At 38.0% G+C, this 15,420-nt stretch overlaps 1 protein-coding gene across 1 annotated transcript in view; it reads right to left on the bottom strand.

Moving 5' to 3' along the window:
- The window catches only part of cebpz (CCAAT enhancer binding protein zeta), a gene marked incomplete at its 5' end in the record, with an annotated part of 19,159 nt that extends 3,739 nt beyond the window's left edge, over window positions 1–15,420 (bottom strand). Inside the window, 14 exon segments of the mRNA XM_079376123.1 lie at window positions 1,360–1,547; window positions 2,078–2,138; window positions 2,220–2,326; window positions 2,416–2,482; window positions 3,753–3,821; window positions 3,906–4,008; window positions 5,346–5,399; window positions 5,479–5,567; window positions 5,867–6,014; window positions 6,018–6,029; window positions 6,503–6,734; window positions 8,376–9,877; window positions 14,023–14,082; window positions 15,307–15,420. Of these exon segments, the coding sequence (XP_079232249.1) occupies window positions 1,360–1,547; window positions 2,078–2,138; window positions 2,220–2,326; window positions 2,416–2,482; window positions 3,753–3,821; window positions 3,906–4,008; window positions 5,346–5,399; window positions 5,479–5,567; window positions 5,867–6,014; window positions 6,018–6,029; window positions 6,503–6,734; window positions 8,376–9,877; window positions 14,023–14,082; window positions 15,307–15,420 (2,806 nt within the window).

Below are 15,420 nucleotides of genomic sequence, written 5' to 3'. Positions count from 1 at the left end.
TATCCTCCTAATAAAGCCATTATTTAATCAGCAGTGATCAGTAAGTGATCCAGCTGCTTCAATGGCTTTTTTTCTTTCTTAAAGCCAGGACACACCAAGCCCACGGTTGGCCGTCGGTGAGCATCGGTCTGGCTAGTTTAGACCCTCTAACTCTAGCACTCTCTATTCTAATTCTATTCTTTAAAAAAGAAAAGAAAAGAAAAAAGATTTACTGCTTGTTTTCTTAAAAAACAAACAAAAAAATAACTTTTCTAATCTTTTTGTATTCTATTTGATTTCTTTTTAATTATATAATAAAAAAAAAACCTTGCTACATGTACTGCGTTAAGCTAACTGGGACTTGTTATATATCATTGCTCTTTTGTTGATTTTGATTGCTCCATTGTCCTCATTTGTAAGTCGCTTTGGATAAAAGCATCCGCTAAATGTAAATGTAAAGGTAGTTTGTTTGGTGTGTTCCACATGTCGGTGCGAGTGAGAACTCTGATTGGACGTTCAGTTTAGAGAACAAGTCAGTGTTCGAGAATTAAAGCGAAAGTGATGCAGGTGGCTTTGCGAAGCATTCTTTCCGAAGCATTCCAATATGGAAATATTTTCATAACAACATGAGCCAATTAAAATGAAGAAAATTATCAACTTAAAGGGATAGTTCACCCAAAAATGAAAATTCTGTCATCATTTACTCACCCTCAAGTAGTTCCAAACCTGTGTGAATGTCTTTGTTCTGCCGAACACAAAGGAAAATGTTCTGAAGAAAGTTTGTATCCAGGCTGTTTTGGGGCACCATTGACTTCCATAGTAGGACAAAATATACTATGGAAGTCAATGGTGCCCCAGAACTGCTCTGTTTCCCACATTCTTCAGAATATCTTACTTTGTGTTCAGCAGAACAAAGACACCCATACAGGTTTGGAACTACTTGAGAGTGAGTAAATGACAGCATTTTCATTTTTGGGTGAACTGTCCCTTTTAACTGATAATCAAAATGGTTTTGTTTACGTTTCGTATATTTGCATTTATCTATTTTATCTTTGTTTCGGTTGCTCCTTTTGAATGACGAATATTTACTATTGATAGCTGCTAAAATAGACAGCTAATTCCTCTCACGTAGGCACAGAGCATGTTAGTTTTGAGTCGGAGCGGTGTGTTCAAGTGCAGCTTTTTGATCCAGACGCTGTTGATGCGAGGCGATAACACCATCGGCTTTTGTCGCTGCTAGTTCTTTGAAGTTGGATTGGTGCGTCCCAGGCTTTAGATCTTTTTCTTCCACATGGAAATCTTTTCCTTTTCTCATTTTGCATTATCTTTGAAATGACAAAGACATTCTTATTTTTAACTATAATGAAAGATTTGACACACCTGCATCATCATCATCATCTTTTTCTTCTATGTCCATAAACTCTCCACCTTCATCCTCAAGTTCATCTTCAAAGTCTTCCTCCATGCTGCCCAAAGAGACCTCCTCATCATCAAGATCATCTTCATCGTCATCGTCAGAATCTTCTCCATCTTTAGCTCGACCTTTCTTGGACTTAGGCATCACATTGCTGCAACAAAGATAGTTTGCCCACCATTTATATGTGGTGGTAAATACAACCCAGTCACATGTGAAACTCGTCACTTGTCAATATGTTATTTGTTACCTGTTAAAAAAGACAATCTAAAATACAGTGTAGTACTGTGTAGCATACAGTAAATCACAGTAAAAGCTCACAGTCTTGACATTTACTATGCCGCTTGAATTCAGTCTAAATAAATGCATGTAAGTTCATAAGTACTAAATTTGCTTTTGTGAATATTTTAACTAGTGCTTTTCTTTTTATCTGCTGACTGCAACAGTCAAAATCTAGTCCACCATTTCTAATATATTTTGAGTTTGATTATATTGAAAAATATAATTTCATTTGAAAGAACGCATCAAAAGGGTTTTTAATTTCATCTGCTTTCCCCCCACTTTTTCTTTTCTTACATACTAGCTCCTTATCAACCAGGACATAAGAAAATGGTGCTTTGGACCACACCTGCAGGGTCATTACTACACATGATGAAGCTGCAAGTCTAACAGTACTGGACATACCCTGCAAAGTCCAAGTCATCATCCTTGAACTCGGTGAAAAATCTGTCTCCTTCATAAGCATCTGAGGAGACAAAATCTTGGTCAGGTTTCTCACAAGAAACTTTAAAGTATAAAGAAAAACAGTTCCAATTTCAGGGCCTACCAAGCATCCTCTCAAATTCATCATCATCAACGTCTTCCACACTCTCATTGTCCTCGTTTCTGTTTGGTCTTTTCCACCGTTTCCCTGCATCTCGCTTCTTAAAGTACCTGAGTGACACATAACAGCATATTTACATTAATTCAGTCCACTCTTGAATGACAACAGTCATTTGTATTTGATGGATGATTCTACTAACCTGTAGAAGAACACCTCATCCCCAGGTATCTGACTCTCCTCTTTGGCCAGATATTCCTCACAGTTAACTGCACAAAAAAATAAATAAAAGAATCTGACTGTTGTCCTTCCTCATAGCCTATTATAAAACCAGGCTGTTATAGTTATGGCTCTAACATGTTACAGAAACAAGGTGTTATTATTTAATTAATCTACCAATAATGTCCAACCCACTCCCTTACCCTCATTTTAGGATGCCTTTATAACTTTTTTTTGGATATTTTAAGATTTGGTTACCTGGACTTTCGATGGAAGGACATAAACCTCTCATATTTCATTAAAAATATCTTAACCAAAAGTCTAGTGTTTGGAATAATGTGAGGGTGAATAAATGGCAATTTTAATTTTTGGATGAACTAACCCTTTAAATCCCAAGATCTATCTTTTAGTCTAAGCTGTTTTCATTTGATGCCTGAGCAAAATTTCACTAAACATTATTTGTAGCGCTCCTCCCATCCAAAATAATCTTACTTTTGATAAGAATCAAAGTCTCAACTTTCAGATTCTGTTCATTTTTTTTTCACAAAATTAATTTTAGCATTGTATAGCGACTTATAGTTTAAGTGGCAGCACCGAGTACACATGAACCAGTCATCTCCTCCTCTTTACTAGTTACAGCACAAAATATATGACAGTACAATTTACTGAAATGCATCATGTACTTGTGTTTTAACCACAGAAAGATTTAAATTAAACCGCTTGTGTGCCAAATAATGCCACATTTATCTTTGGAAAGATATCCAGTGTTCATAGTTCTGTTACTTAGCTGGAAAAAAATCTCTAGAAAAGGGGCTTATTTACCTTTTCTGTTGATTATTGATGAATATTTAAGTGTGAATAAATTTGATATGTTTTTATGAAATGTAATGTATGTGCAATTTAAACATTTTTATTAAATCTTTGAAAAATAAAGCACTCATAAGGTTTGCAGCTTTTTTTATTTTTGGATCATTTCCATTGAAACATTAAAGCTGTCATTAGCCAAGATTAAAAAAAATAAAAAAAATTGAATTTAGCAAAAAAAAAAAACACCCCCAAAAAACAAATTATGCTAGATCTTTCACATTCCAGATATCCCCAAATATTTGTAAAAGTTGTTGGCGAAATGAAACAACTGAAACTAGCCAGCTTACTAATTTGAATAGTATTAAATTAGAAAATATGATGATTGGACTGCATGTAAATTCTGTGCATATATAGTACAGTAGTCAATAACTGCTCACATCTGAATTCTATAATAATTCAACGGTTATGCTAAATAATTTTTTTTGGCACAACACACAACAATACAGGACTCACCAGGTAATGACTGAATATTGTTCAATGTCCTCTTGTATTTAGGCTGCATCACTGTAGCATCTGTGTTTTCTAGAATGTAAACGATACATTTAGCAAAATGCATGAAGTCACCAGTTCAAGAGTCCAAAGTGACATTTTGCAGAGTTTGCTTACGTTTTCCCTTCATTTGCTTAGGATTCCTAAATACAAACCAATCTAAGAATCGGATAAGTGTGAAGTCCTGAAGCGGATCCCCCATGTACAGGATGAACTCTCCCTGTGGGTCAAATTAATAGTAATAAGAACAAAACAAGTTTCTTAAAGTTGCTTAAAAAGCTGAAGCTAGAAAATTTCAAAGTCATGCTATCTAAACCTCACTTCCAGTCATCAAGACAAATGTTTGATGTGATGAAGATTTTAATTTGAATGAAATGCACCTGTTTAGACCCATGTAAATGTCAAACTGCAAAAAAGGCTGCCCAACCAATAAGATTTTGGTCATGTGTCCTGAGCCACTGCTGTTACATTAAACTATGACAGACAACTGTCTCAGCAATCATTTAGAAATTGGAAATTTGAGGCTTACACCAAGCACCAGTATTTTAACACTAAGATTGGCCAATGCATGATCAGTGCATTCCCAATAATTACTTCATTTTACTAGAGTCCGATAGTAACTGTACAATTATTACATACATAGTCGCCTATATTATATATTGTGTATTTTTTATTTTTTTTTTGCTGCTTTGTACATTGGTTATTGGCTATTTCCTGTTATTTTGTTTCATTACCTGTGTCCTGTCCTGTTACTGTCTTTCTGTTGCACTGTGGAGCTTCTGTCACTATAACAAATTCCTTGTATGTGTAAACATACTTGGCCAATAAAGCTCATTCTGATTCTGATTCTCATTCTGATTAGTCTGAGATGTGCAATCATTTGAATGAGTTACATTTAATTTATTACATTTGATCACAATAAGCAGGTGAAAGTCAGTCATGTAAGGATTCAGCTAGTAATACCCTCAGACATAACATACAGAATTGTAAGCCAAGTTAACATCTCATATTGCATCAAGATCTATTCATGTGATGTTGTTTCGAGGTTTGATATAATTTGAAACATCTGCTGCAAGTAACAATATATCCAGCTTCCAATATACAGAGCACAGTTCCATCACTACATAAGTACAGCAACTCAATTGATAAATCTGAAACCTTCTGAAGAGACTAAATTATTTTGCAATTCATTATTGTTTTGATTTCTATTGTTATTACAAGCAGGAGGTGGCCTTACCTTACCAAACCTTACAAGTTTGGATCAACATGAGGGCGAGTAAATGTTCATTTTTAGGTGAACTCCTGGTAAGATCTCAGAAAGACTGAATTACTAACAACAGCAGCCTGGGACAACTGGTTTTACTAAAAAGCTTTTTGAAGTGTCATCAACCAAAACACAGTTATTTCAGAGGTGGATATGTTTTGATGAACCACAAAAAATAAACTTTTTTTTCTGTGCAATGATAAATCTTTTACAATAAGGCCAGGAGCGTGTTATATATAAGATATAGTAACATTTTGACCTCAGGCTGAATTTAAACAAGAGAAAGTCATTACCTGCAATAAAGTCTTAGCAAAAAGAGCCACGGAGGGATGGAAATGAAGGGACAGCTGAAAGAAAGAACATGACGTCAGAGCACAGATCAGAGTGATAATGAGAAGAATGGAAAGACAGTATTAGCCTCTGTACCCTCTGCAGTTCCCAGAGTGCCATGTGATCTGCCCCGCAGTATAAAGGGTTTCTGTTCATGGGGTCATATGTCTCCTTATTTAAACTACCTGAAGACAAGAAAGGTTTGCAATAGAGAAAAAGGCTCATAAAAAAGTGGCACGTGGAGACAGCTTTATAAAATCAGTAGGCCTGTCACAATAACACAGGAAAATGGTGATTCTGTGACATGTAGACAAATAAACAGCATAACAAACTTGATTTTCACTATAGGGGGACTTTAAAAAATGACAGAAGCAGTGTGACTGGCTAAAATGTTGGTGACATTCCTTTTTGTCAACAGACATGCATTTAAACACAAATATTTAAGTAATTATTATGATAATTGTGGCACAGAAATGAGGCTCACCTTCCAAGTTTTGATGATGTACCCATGATGCGGTGGGCTTCATCTGGCATTGTTTCACGCTCTGTATTTTTTCATCTTTGTCAGTATCCACAAGTCTTTCCTCAGCAATGCTGTCATCATCGACATCCTCTTCAAGATCCTGATACATCTATTCCTCCTCATCCTGCAAAGAGACTTTTTGTTTTAGAAGCAGCAATAAACAAAACCAGAGCTCTCCCAGTCTAAAGTTAACAAAATAAGCATCAACACAGCGTTACACGGGTAAGCAGACAAGAGATGTCTGTTATAGATGTCAATGCAGGGGAGGCTTCAGAATAAACAGTTTTTGTGATGAAACACAGCTTATTGCTTAAACTGGTACCCTGTCTGCTAATCTTCAATGTGCTTCAATCTTCAAAGAGTTTACAACAAAAAAATGCTGTTTTATTAGAGAAGTCAAAGACAATTGTGAAGGGAAGTATTCTGCTTACAGCAATACTCATTCGTTTTTATTGAATCCACAAACAGTGAGTGACTTTAGTATGATTCCAAAAGCAATTCAATGACTGTCACTTTCTCCAATGATATCTCCTATATAAAAAGAAAATCTCTGACTAAACACAACATAATATTCAGATTGTGAGGGTGTAGACTTACCCCCTCTTCCTGTAGCAGTAACTTGAGGCCTGGCTTGTTCTTCATCACCTCTGACACAAGGAATAACGCACCGCAAGCAAAGGCAGGGGTCTGTTCACAACTGACCTGAAGCAACCTTTTCACAAATGCCTTCACCCGTCTCAGCATTATGTCAGCTTTTAGAGACTTATACAAGAGGTTGAGAAACATGCTTTTTCTTGAGCTTGACGATAATCCCGGGTCCAACAATTTTCTGTGGAAAACAAACAAATGATGTCTATAACGATGTCTGTGCCACTTTATCATTGAATTTGAAGACAAAATTAATACCATAAATCCATACAGAGCAAACTCATACATTTTCTAAATGAAATGTATCTCGGGTTCTTTTACTTAATCAAACAGGGATACATATTCAACTGTAAAACAGATTTTTATTTAATATAAACATTGTATTGAAATTGGCTATGCACTAATAAAATGCATCAATTGATAAATCAAATTGAATAGATACTGGATTTTGCTGATGCAATAATAATTGAATTCCTTTGCAATAATAATTGAATAATGTCTAATTCAGTGTTTCCCAACTGTTTTTTTTTTAGTCACGGCTCTCTTTGGAAATTTTAACAAATTTGTGGCACCCTACAAAATTAATTTTGGTCACAATACTTCAATTTCTACCTTCGATATGAAAAGTATAGATATTCGGAACAGCAGGGAAGAACTGCAGAATATACTGTCATACAGATATTTTTAATATTACATTTTTTTGTCCATTAATGGTGGCAATCAGTAGGCTAATTATTTTTATTCATATGTATTCGCTGTTTAATTACCATTATAATTATCTCAGAATGTTTTGCTCACTCAGTGTATTTTTGATTTTACCGTGGGGTAATTTTGTTGCAGTAGCATGAGCTTGATTTCAAACTTTTAATTGAATAAAAAAAAATTACAAATAAACAGTCAGTAATAAAATAAGAACAAATAAACAAATTATTAATTACTAATGATAGCACGAAAAAAAAAAATAATGATAGGCCTACAAATGAAATAAATTGCTTTTTAGTTTTTCAGGTAGGTTTAACAGTAGGGCTATTAAGAGATTTATATATTTTTACCAATTATGCAAATTATGTTTAGTCCTAGAAAGCTATTATAAATGAAGTGAAGTGATATACGGCCAAGTATGGTGACCCATACTCGGAATTCGTGCTCTGCATTTAACCCATCCAACATGCACACACACAGCAGTGAACACACACACACTGTGAACACACACCTGGAGCAGTGGGCAGCCATTTATGCTGCAGCGCCCGGGGAGCAGTTGGGGGTTCGGTGCCTTGCTCAAGGGCACCTCAGTCGTGGTATTGAGGGTGGAGAGAGCGCTGGACATTCACTCCCCTCACCTACAATCCCTGCCGGCCCGAGACTCGAACCCGCAACCTTTGGATTACGAGTCTATGCGAGCATAACATAGCTGATCAATGAATGAGAGGGCAGCGTTACCAGCGTTGCCCATATACCACCATGTTACAGCACAGTAGGGCTATTGCAAACAGAAACAATACTGTACTACATAGATGTTTCCTGTCGGCTCGATCTTTGAGTGGACTTTGCTGTTCCAATGAGCATGAATCGTGTATGAGTGGAGGACTCACGGATATGCATAGAGCTGCATAATACGCAGATCATCACACCACGTGACAGTGAAACCTGAGCGGTGAACTAATTTTGGTCAGCCGGAATTTCGGTGCATCTCTAATTATCGGCGACATCAGAAATGGATATTATATAATAGATGCATTTTAGCAATTTTAAAATATTAAAAAGGATTTTTTACACAGAAACACTGTTCTACTTCATCAGAACAATAAACAGTGTTGTTCACCTGTAGAGCGCTACATAATAGCGATCCGAAATGGTCTGTTGGGAGTCCATGACCTGAAAGAGCAGCATAAGGGCTTGGACAGCAGTGTTGAACTTGACAATGTGCACCACTTTAAAAAGCGTGTCCAGCTGCTTGCACACATCGTCATCCCCAATCTTCGCATACGGATACGCTCTGTTCACTCCTGTTAGCAGAGCGCTGAGCATTTTAGACTCAATATCCTTCTTCTTAACACATGCATTGAAAAACGTGATGTAGATGGTGATGAGCTTGGCAGCCAAGTCTGCTTCATCGTGGCTCAGAATGACTTGGTTTAGGAAACAAGCGGCATAGTATTGAGCCTTGGAACTGATGTTGGGTCTGAACATGAGGCGCTCAATCTCACAGCACACCACTGTCTTCATGTTGGGGTGTTTGTGAAGCACCGTTTCCAGCAGGTGCGAGGCTTTGGAAGCAATTTTGTATTCAGGATCCCCCAATTTGTTGACAACCTGCACAAGAAGCACTTTCTCCTGATCCGGCTTATTGCACAGCAGCTCGTAGGCGGTGGCAAGCGATCGCATTTTGGTGGCCTGGACCATATCGTGAGCAAGTTGGTCTAGTGCGGCAGCAAAATCTGCTACCTGAAATTTCAGCAGGTGCTCGAAGTACCATAGGATGAGCCTGCGGTCCCGGGCGTCCCTATTTCCACTGGCTTTTTCTTCCAGCTGCTCAAAAGGATGCTGGGAGAAAGTGTGAAGCTTGCGGTGTTCTGGAAGAAGGTCAGTAAGCAGCAGCTCCTTAAGGGTATCCAAGGCCATAAGGCCTTGTCTGCGACTTCCTTTCTTTTTCACCAGAGACACGAGGCTCTCAATGTGCTCGAGACTGTGAATCGGAGCATCCTGAATTAGCACAGTCATAGCTGCCATCCTATCGGCCAAAGTTCCAGTGGACACTACACTCTTCATCCAAGCGGAGTTGGCACCTTTCTGGAAGTTCTTCTTGTTTTTGTAGAGGGCAACTTCATTCTCATAGAGTTTCTGAGCCAAAGCCTTGTACTGAATGACCAATGACTCACTCTGGGCCAAAGATGTGCTCTCTGAGGTGTACTCTATATCGAACCACTTCCCCCCAAGTTTGATAAGCAGAGTTTGCCGTGGAATAAACTCAAACAAGTTTGTGTTTTTCTGTTTGGCCTTTTTTCCAGTAGGCTGGCCAAGTTTTGTAGATTGAACAGGGGTTTTCGTATCTTCTGTTAAGGGCTTAACACTATTTTTCACATTAGACTGTGAATTGTCTTTCATTTTGGATCTCTTTGCCTTTTTTTCCCCATTTTTGGGTGGCTCTGAGGATGTTTCATCCGGTTCATCTCGAATGATTTGTTGCTCTGCGTAAGCATGGATGCCCAGCTTTGTTATGAAATCTTCCAGCTCTCCCTCCTCCAGATCATCAATTGTACCTTTCTTTCCACCATTGATGAGATAGGCAGAGTCACTGATGCAGGCCAGCATGACATAATCTGCCTGTGACAAGACAACAACACAATTTACCAGGCAATTACCAGACAAAACCTGAACATATCACAACATTACTAGTGTGTAATTACTGGCCACAAGAAGAAAAGAAAAAAAAAAAAAACGTTGGAAAAACACAAAGATTTTCAATGCAGATTAAATAGAAACAAGTGCATAAAGATCATAATACCACAGTTTTGAATAGAGTAACTATGCAATAAACAAAGAACTACAAAATGATTGGATTAACTACATACATATTGATATATATAGTTATTTCTTTAATGTGAAATTGAATTAAAATATTTTTTACACTGTTTGTATGGCATACATATTTGTTATGAATTGTAAAAGTACAAAAATGCATCACTCGAGTTTAGCAGAAAATATCTACTTTTTTTGGTAATAATGTCACATTAAGACTGTCTTGGAAACTTTTCACCATGCCTTTACCATTTTTGCTAAATGCAGTTTTTAGCATAGGCTACCATTTTACTGTATCAAACTATGATCTAAACAATAAAAAAAAAACATGAATAAAATGACCAACAAAACCCACAAAAACAATTTTATACCTCATAAAGGATTTAATTGTTAATATACTTATTTCTGTGAAATACAACCACCAGATGATGTATATACTAATGTGAAATTTAGTGTTTTCCCAACTTTCATTGAACTTCACTCTAATAATGGCATCAAAAATAGGAGTTAATTTTGGGACTGCTGACACAAACAAGACTACATCAAACCAAGGAATCTACCATAACAAGCAAGTCTTGAAGTAGAGAGATGCTGATAGTCAACCTGTTATACACAACAGAGCAACTTTGTCAGACTCGGTCAGTGTTGGATCGGTCTATTAGCCAGTTTAAATAGATCCAGTGACACAGTACTCTACAGTCTCTGCCGCACACAGTTGTGCTGTAGCCAACTGTACAGTGCACATCCCATCTTGACTGCAATATTAAAAGACCAAGGCCTCTGCTTACCCTGGGTTAAAAAAAAACAATTAACCATTGTATCCAGTTCTTAATATGTGACCCTGGAGCACAAAAGCAGTCTTAAGTCGCTGGGGTATATTTGTAGCAATAGCCAAAAATACATTGTATTCCTACTGTAAATATATCAGAACTTAATTTTTGATTAGTAATATGCATTGCTAAGAAATTCATTTGAACAACTTTAAAGGCAATTTTATCAATATTTTGATTTTTTTACACCCTCAGATTCCAGATTTTCAAATACAAACCCGATTCCAAAACAGTTGGGACACTGTACAAATTACGAATAAAAAGGAATGCAATAATGTACAAATCTCATAAACTTATATGTTATTCATAATAGAATATAGATAACATATCAAATGTTGAAAGTGAGACATTTTGAAATGTCATGCCAAATATTGGCTCATTTTGGATTTCTTGAGAGCTACACATTCCAAAAAAGTTTGGACAGGTAGCAATAAGATGCCGGAAAAGTTAAATGTACATATAAGGAACAGCTGGAGGACCAATTTGCAATTTATTAGGTCAATTGGCAACATGATTGGGTATAAAAAGAGCCTCTCAGAGTGGCAGTGTCTCTCAGAAGTCAAGATGGCAAGAGGATCACCAATTCCCCCAATGCTGTGGCGAAAAATAGTGGAGCAATATCAGAAAGGAGTTTCTCAGAGAAAAATTGCAAAGAGTTTGAAGTTATCATCATCTACAGTGCATAATATCATCCAAAGATTCAGAGAATCTGGAACAATCTCTGTGCGTAAGGGTCAAGGCCGGAAAACCATACTGGATGCTCGTGATCTACGGGCCCTTAGACGGCACTGCATCACATACAGGAATGCTACTGTAATGGAAATCACAACATGGGCTCAGGAATACTTCCAGAAAACATTGTCGGTGAACACAATCCACCGTGCCATTCGCCGTTGCCGGCTAAAACCCTATAGGTCAAAAAAGAAGCCATATCTAAACATGATCCAGAAGCGCAGGCGTTTTCTCTGGACCAAGGCTTATTTAAAATGGACTGTGGCAAAGTGGAAAACTGTTCTGTGGTCAGACGAATCAAAATTTGAAGTTCTTTTTGGAAAATTGGGATGCCATGTCATCCGGACTAAAGAGGACAAGGACAACCCAAGTTGTTATCAGCGCTCAGTTCAGAAGCCTGCATCTCTGATGGTATGGGGTTGCATGAGTGCGTGTGGCATGGGCAGCTTACACATCTGGAAAGGCACCATCAATGCTGAAAGGTATATCCAAGTTCTAGAACAACATATGCTCCCATCCAGACGTTGTCTCTTTCAGGGAAGACCTTGCATTTTCCAACATGACAATGCCAGACCACATACTGCATCAATTACAACATCATGGCTGCGTAGAAGGAGGATCTGGGTACTGAAATGGCCAGCCTGCAGTCCAGATCTTTCACCCATAGAAAACATTTGGCGCATCATAAAGAGGAAGATGCGACAAAGAAGACCTAAGACAGTTGAGCAACTAGAAGCCTGTATTAGACAAGAATGGGACAACATTCCTATTCCTAAACTTGAGCAACTTGTCTCCTCAGTCCCCAGACGTTTGCAGACTGTTATAAAAAGAAGAGGGGATGCCACACAGTGGTAAACATGGCCTTGTCCCAACTTTTTTGAGATGTGTTGATGCCATGAATTTTAAAATAATCTTATTTTTCCCTTAAAATTATACATTTTCTCAGTTTAAACATTTGATATGTCATCTATGTTGTATTCTGAATAAAATATTGAAATTTGAAACTTCCACATCATTGCATTCTGTTTTTATTCACAATTTGTACAGTGTCCCAACTTTTTTGGAATCGGGTTTGTAGTTGTATCTCGGCCAAATATTGTCCTATCCTAACAAACAATCAATCAAAGCACATCAATGGAAAGCTCATTTATTCAGCTAAATCTCAATTTCGGAAAATTGACCCTTATGTGACCCTGGACCACAAAACCAGTCATATGTAAATGTTGCCATGATAACTTTACACGCTTGCTGCTGTCATTAAAAAATAAAATAAAAAATGGCGTTACAATTATTTTAGGATTCAGTTACATCAGATTATTTTATAATTTTCCAATGATTGTATTGTTCTATATGTTTGTAATTGTAAGGTTATTAACAAACAAACATCCACCTTTACTATTAGTTTATAATTGTATTATATAATGTTATATTAGTTTATAATAACAGAACAATGCTCTAGTCTAGATTTTGACTAGGTTGTTCAGTCTAGCTAACTAATACACTTGCCCTCCAAAAGTTTGGAAACACCCCAACCTTCCTAAACCTTCCAACAAGACAATGACCACAAGCACACTTCCAAGCTGTGCAAATCCTATTTGGAGAGGAAACAGTCAGCTGGCATCATGTCTGTCATGGAATGGCCTCCCCAATCACCCGACCTCAACCCAATTGAGCTACTATGGGAGGAACTGGACCGTGATGTCCGTAAGAAGTGTCCAGCCAGTGTGAATCATCTTTGGGCAATCCTTCAGGAGGCTTGGAGTAATATACAGTATCAAGTCAATGTTTGAATAAACTGACAGCTCGGATGCCCAGATTATGCAGAGCTGTAATAGCTGCTAATGGTGGATATTTTGATGAATCTGAATTTTGTTTTTCTATGTCTAAACTGTTTATGTAATAAAATATGTTTTTGTAGTTTGTGTTGTCCCTTATCAGTGCAAAATGATTCCCAAAAATTCATGCCAATATTGTCCAAAACCCCACTTTTCCATACTTTTGGAGGGCAAAATGTTTATTTATATATATATATATATATAAATAATTGTGCGTATGTGGGTGTGTGTGTAATTAAAAACATGAGTTATTTCTATCCCTTTTTCTCTTTCCCCGTCTTGTACGTTATTCATATGTTTCATAACAACATATATGCGAAATGCCCCGAAAATATGTCACTCGCTTTCTATGAAGAATAACCCCTTATAGGTTTTTGTCAAACCTTTTGAAATATTAAATAGAGGAAAAAAAAAACATCTAAAATGCCTATAGTTGAAAAAACCCCCCACTTAATCAAAGAATATACATTAGAAGATTTACTAGTCTGTGTGTTTATATTCTAATAATCCAATGAAGAATGACACGTGTGGAGGAGACACGTTAAAAACTCACCTTTGTCCCGCCCAAACGCAATACATCGTCCAGCGTGAGCTCGTCTTCATTTTTGTCTTTCTCATTGGATTGGATTGGATTGGATTCAATTTATTGTCATTGCACATGTAGGTACAAGGAAACGAAATGCAATAAAGAAGAGAATACAGCACAACATGAGGAAAGAGAGGAGAAAAAAAATAGTCCTCACACTACGCTCCTGAACGAGAGTGCAGTGTGAGAACAGACAAAAACCTCAGCATAGAGCAAAGTCAACACAGGAACATAACTTGCATAGAAAATCCAATTCAGACGAAACAGCCATCCGGCCTGCAGCCATTACAGCGCGAACACAGACCCGTTATCAACTGACGGGATGAAGCGACGAAGGCGTGGGATGGGGGTAGGGAGGTGGATGACAATCTGTATATATGAGCGTATGAGTGTGTGTATGTGTAAGTTCGTGTGAGTTCGTATGCCTTGAAATCCGTTGCGCCAGTACTCCAAACCAGTTGTCTCAGTTCGCAGGTTGTGGTGCGACATAGCAATTGCCATGGAAACGACCTTGGCCAGAGCCCAAGCACCCGACAATAACAAGGTGTTTGATGGGGGAGGGAAGAAAGAGCGTCTCCCTGCAGTATTCACAGGAGAGTTGATACCAGAGCGGCCTTGCCAAGCCGTTCTGTTTTGGGAAGCCGGAAAGAGATACGATTGTTTTGACTTTGGGCGAACAGCTGTCTTCTGGTTTCACAGCTATTCTCATTGTCCATTCTGATCTCCTTGTCCATCAATTTTCCTTTCCAAAGCCGAGAGCTTAGCCGTGATCGAATCCATATTGCGGTTAATCGTCTCTGTTTCAGAGGCGACCGCTCTGCCAACAGCCTCAATCATGACGGGCAGCCTTGAGAGGTTTTGGATAGCCAGTCCCGTCTCCTTAATTTTCCGATAGTTTAGGGCAACACCTAATCCAAACAGCAGAAACCCAGTTATCATGGTTCCGAATAAGAAGATGTCTTCAATGTCCTCCACGGAGAGAGCCGCCAGACACACGACCCGCCATCTCTCCCATGCGTCCATCGTGTAGCCAGCAGCAAACGTCCCAGCAGGACATTCCGGTTCTCCAGATCCCGATTTTCTAGTCGAGAAGATGGTGTCAATTGCATTAAGAGACCAGTTGATCAGATCCATTAATTTCGGTTTTGTAAATAGTGCAGCGAGAGTCTCTTAAGAAGGACAAGACAATACGAGAGAGCAAGCAGGGAAGTTCAGGATAGGGAGGGTAGAAAAATGCGACCGCCTTCGAACAGAGCCAAACGAGAACAAATCAGTCTCATCAGTCTGATCGCAGTCTTCATCATCGAAATCGCTGTTGTTAGTGTCCATGCTGGTGCTGTGCTCCTCCATGATGCTCGCGCGCAT

Source organism: Barbus barbus (genome assembly GCF_936440315.1).
Source record: "Barbus barbus genome assembly, chromosome: 24".
In the NCBI taxonomy this organism is placed as follows: Eukaryota; Metazoa; Chordata; class Actinopteri; order Cypriniformes; family Cyprinidae; genus Barbus; species Barbus barbus.
The sequence above is the reverse complement of the archived record's forward strand: the minus strand, read 5'-3'. Positions and strand labels throughout refer to the sequence as shown.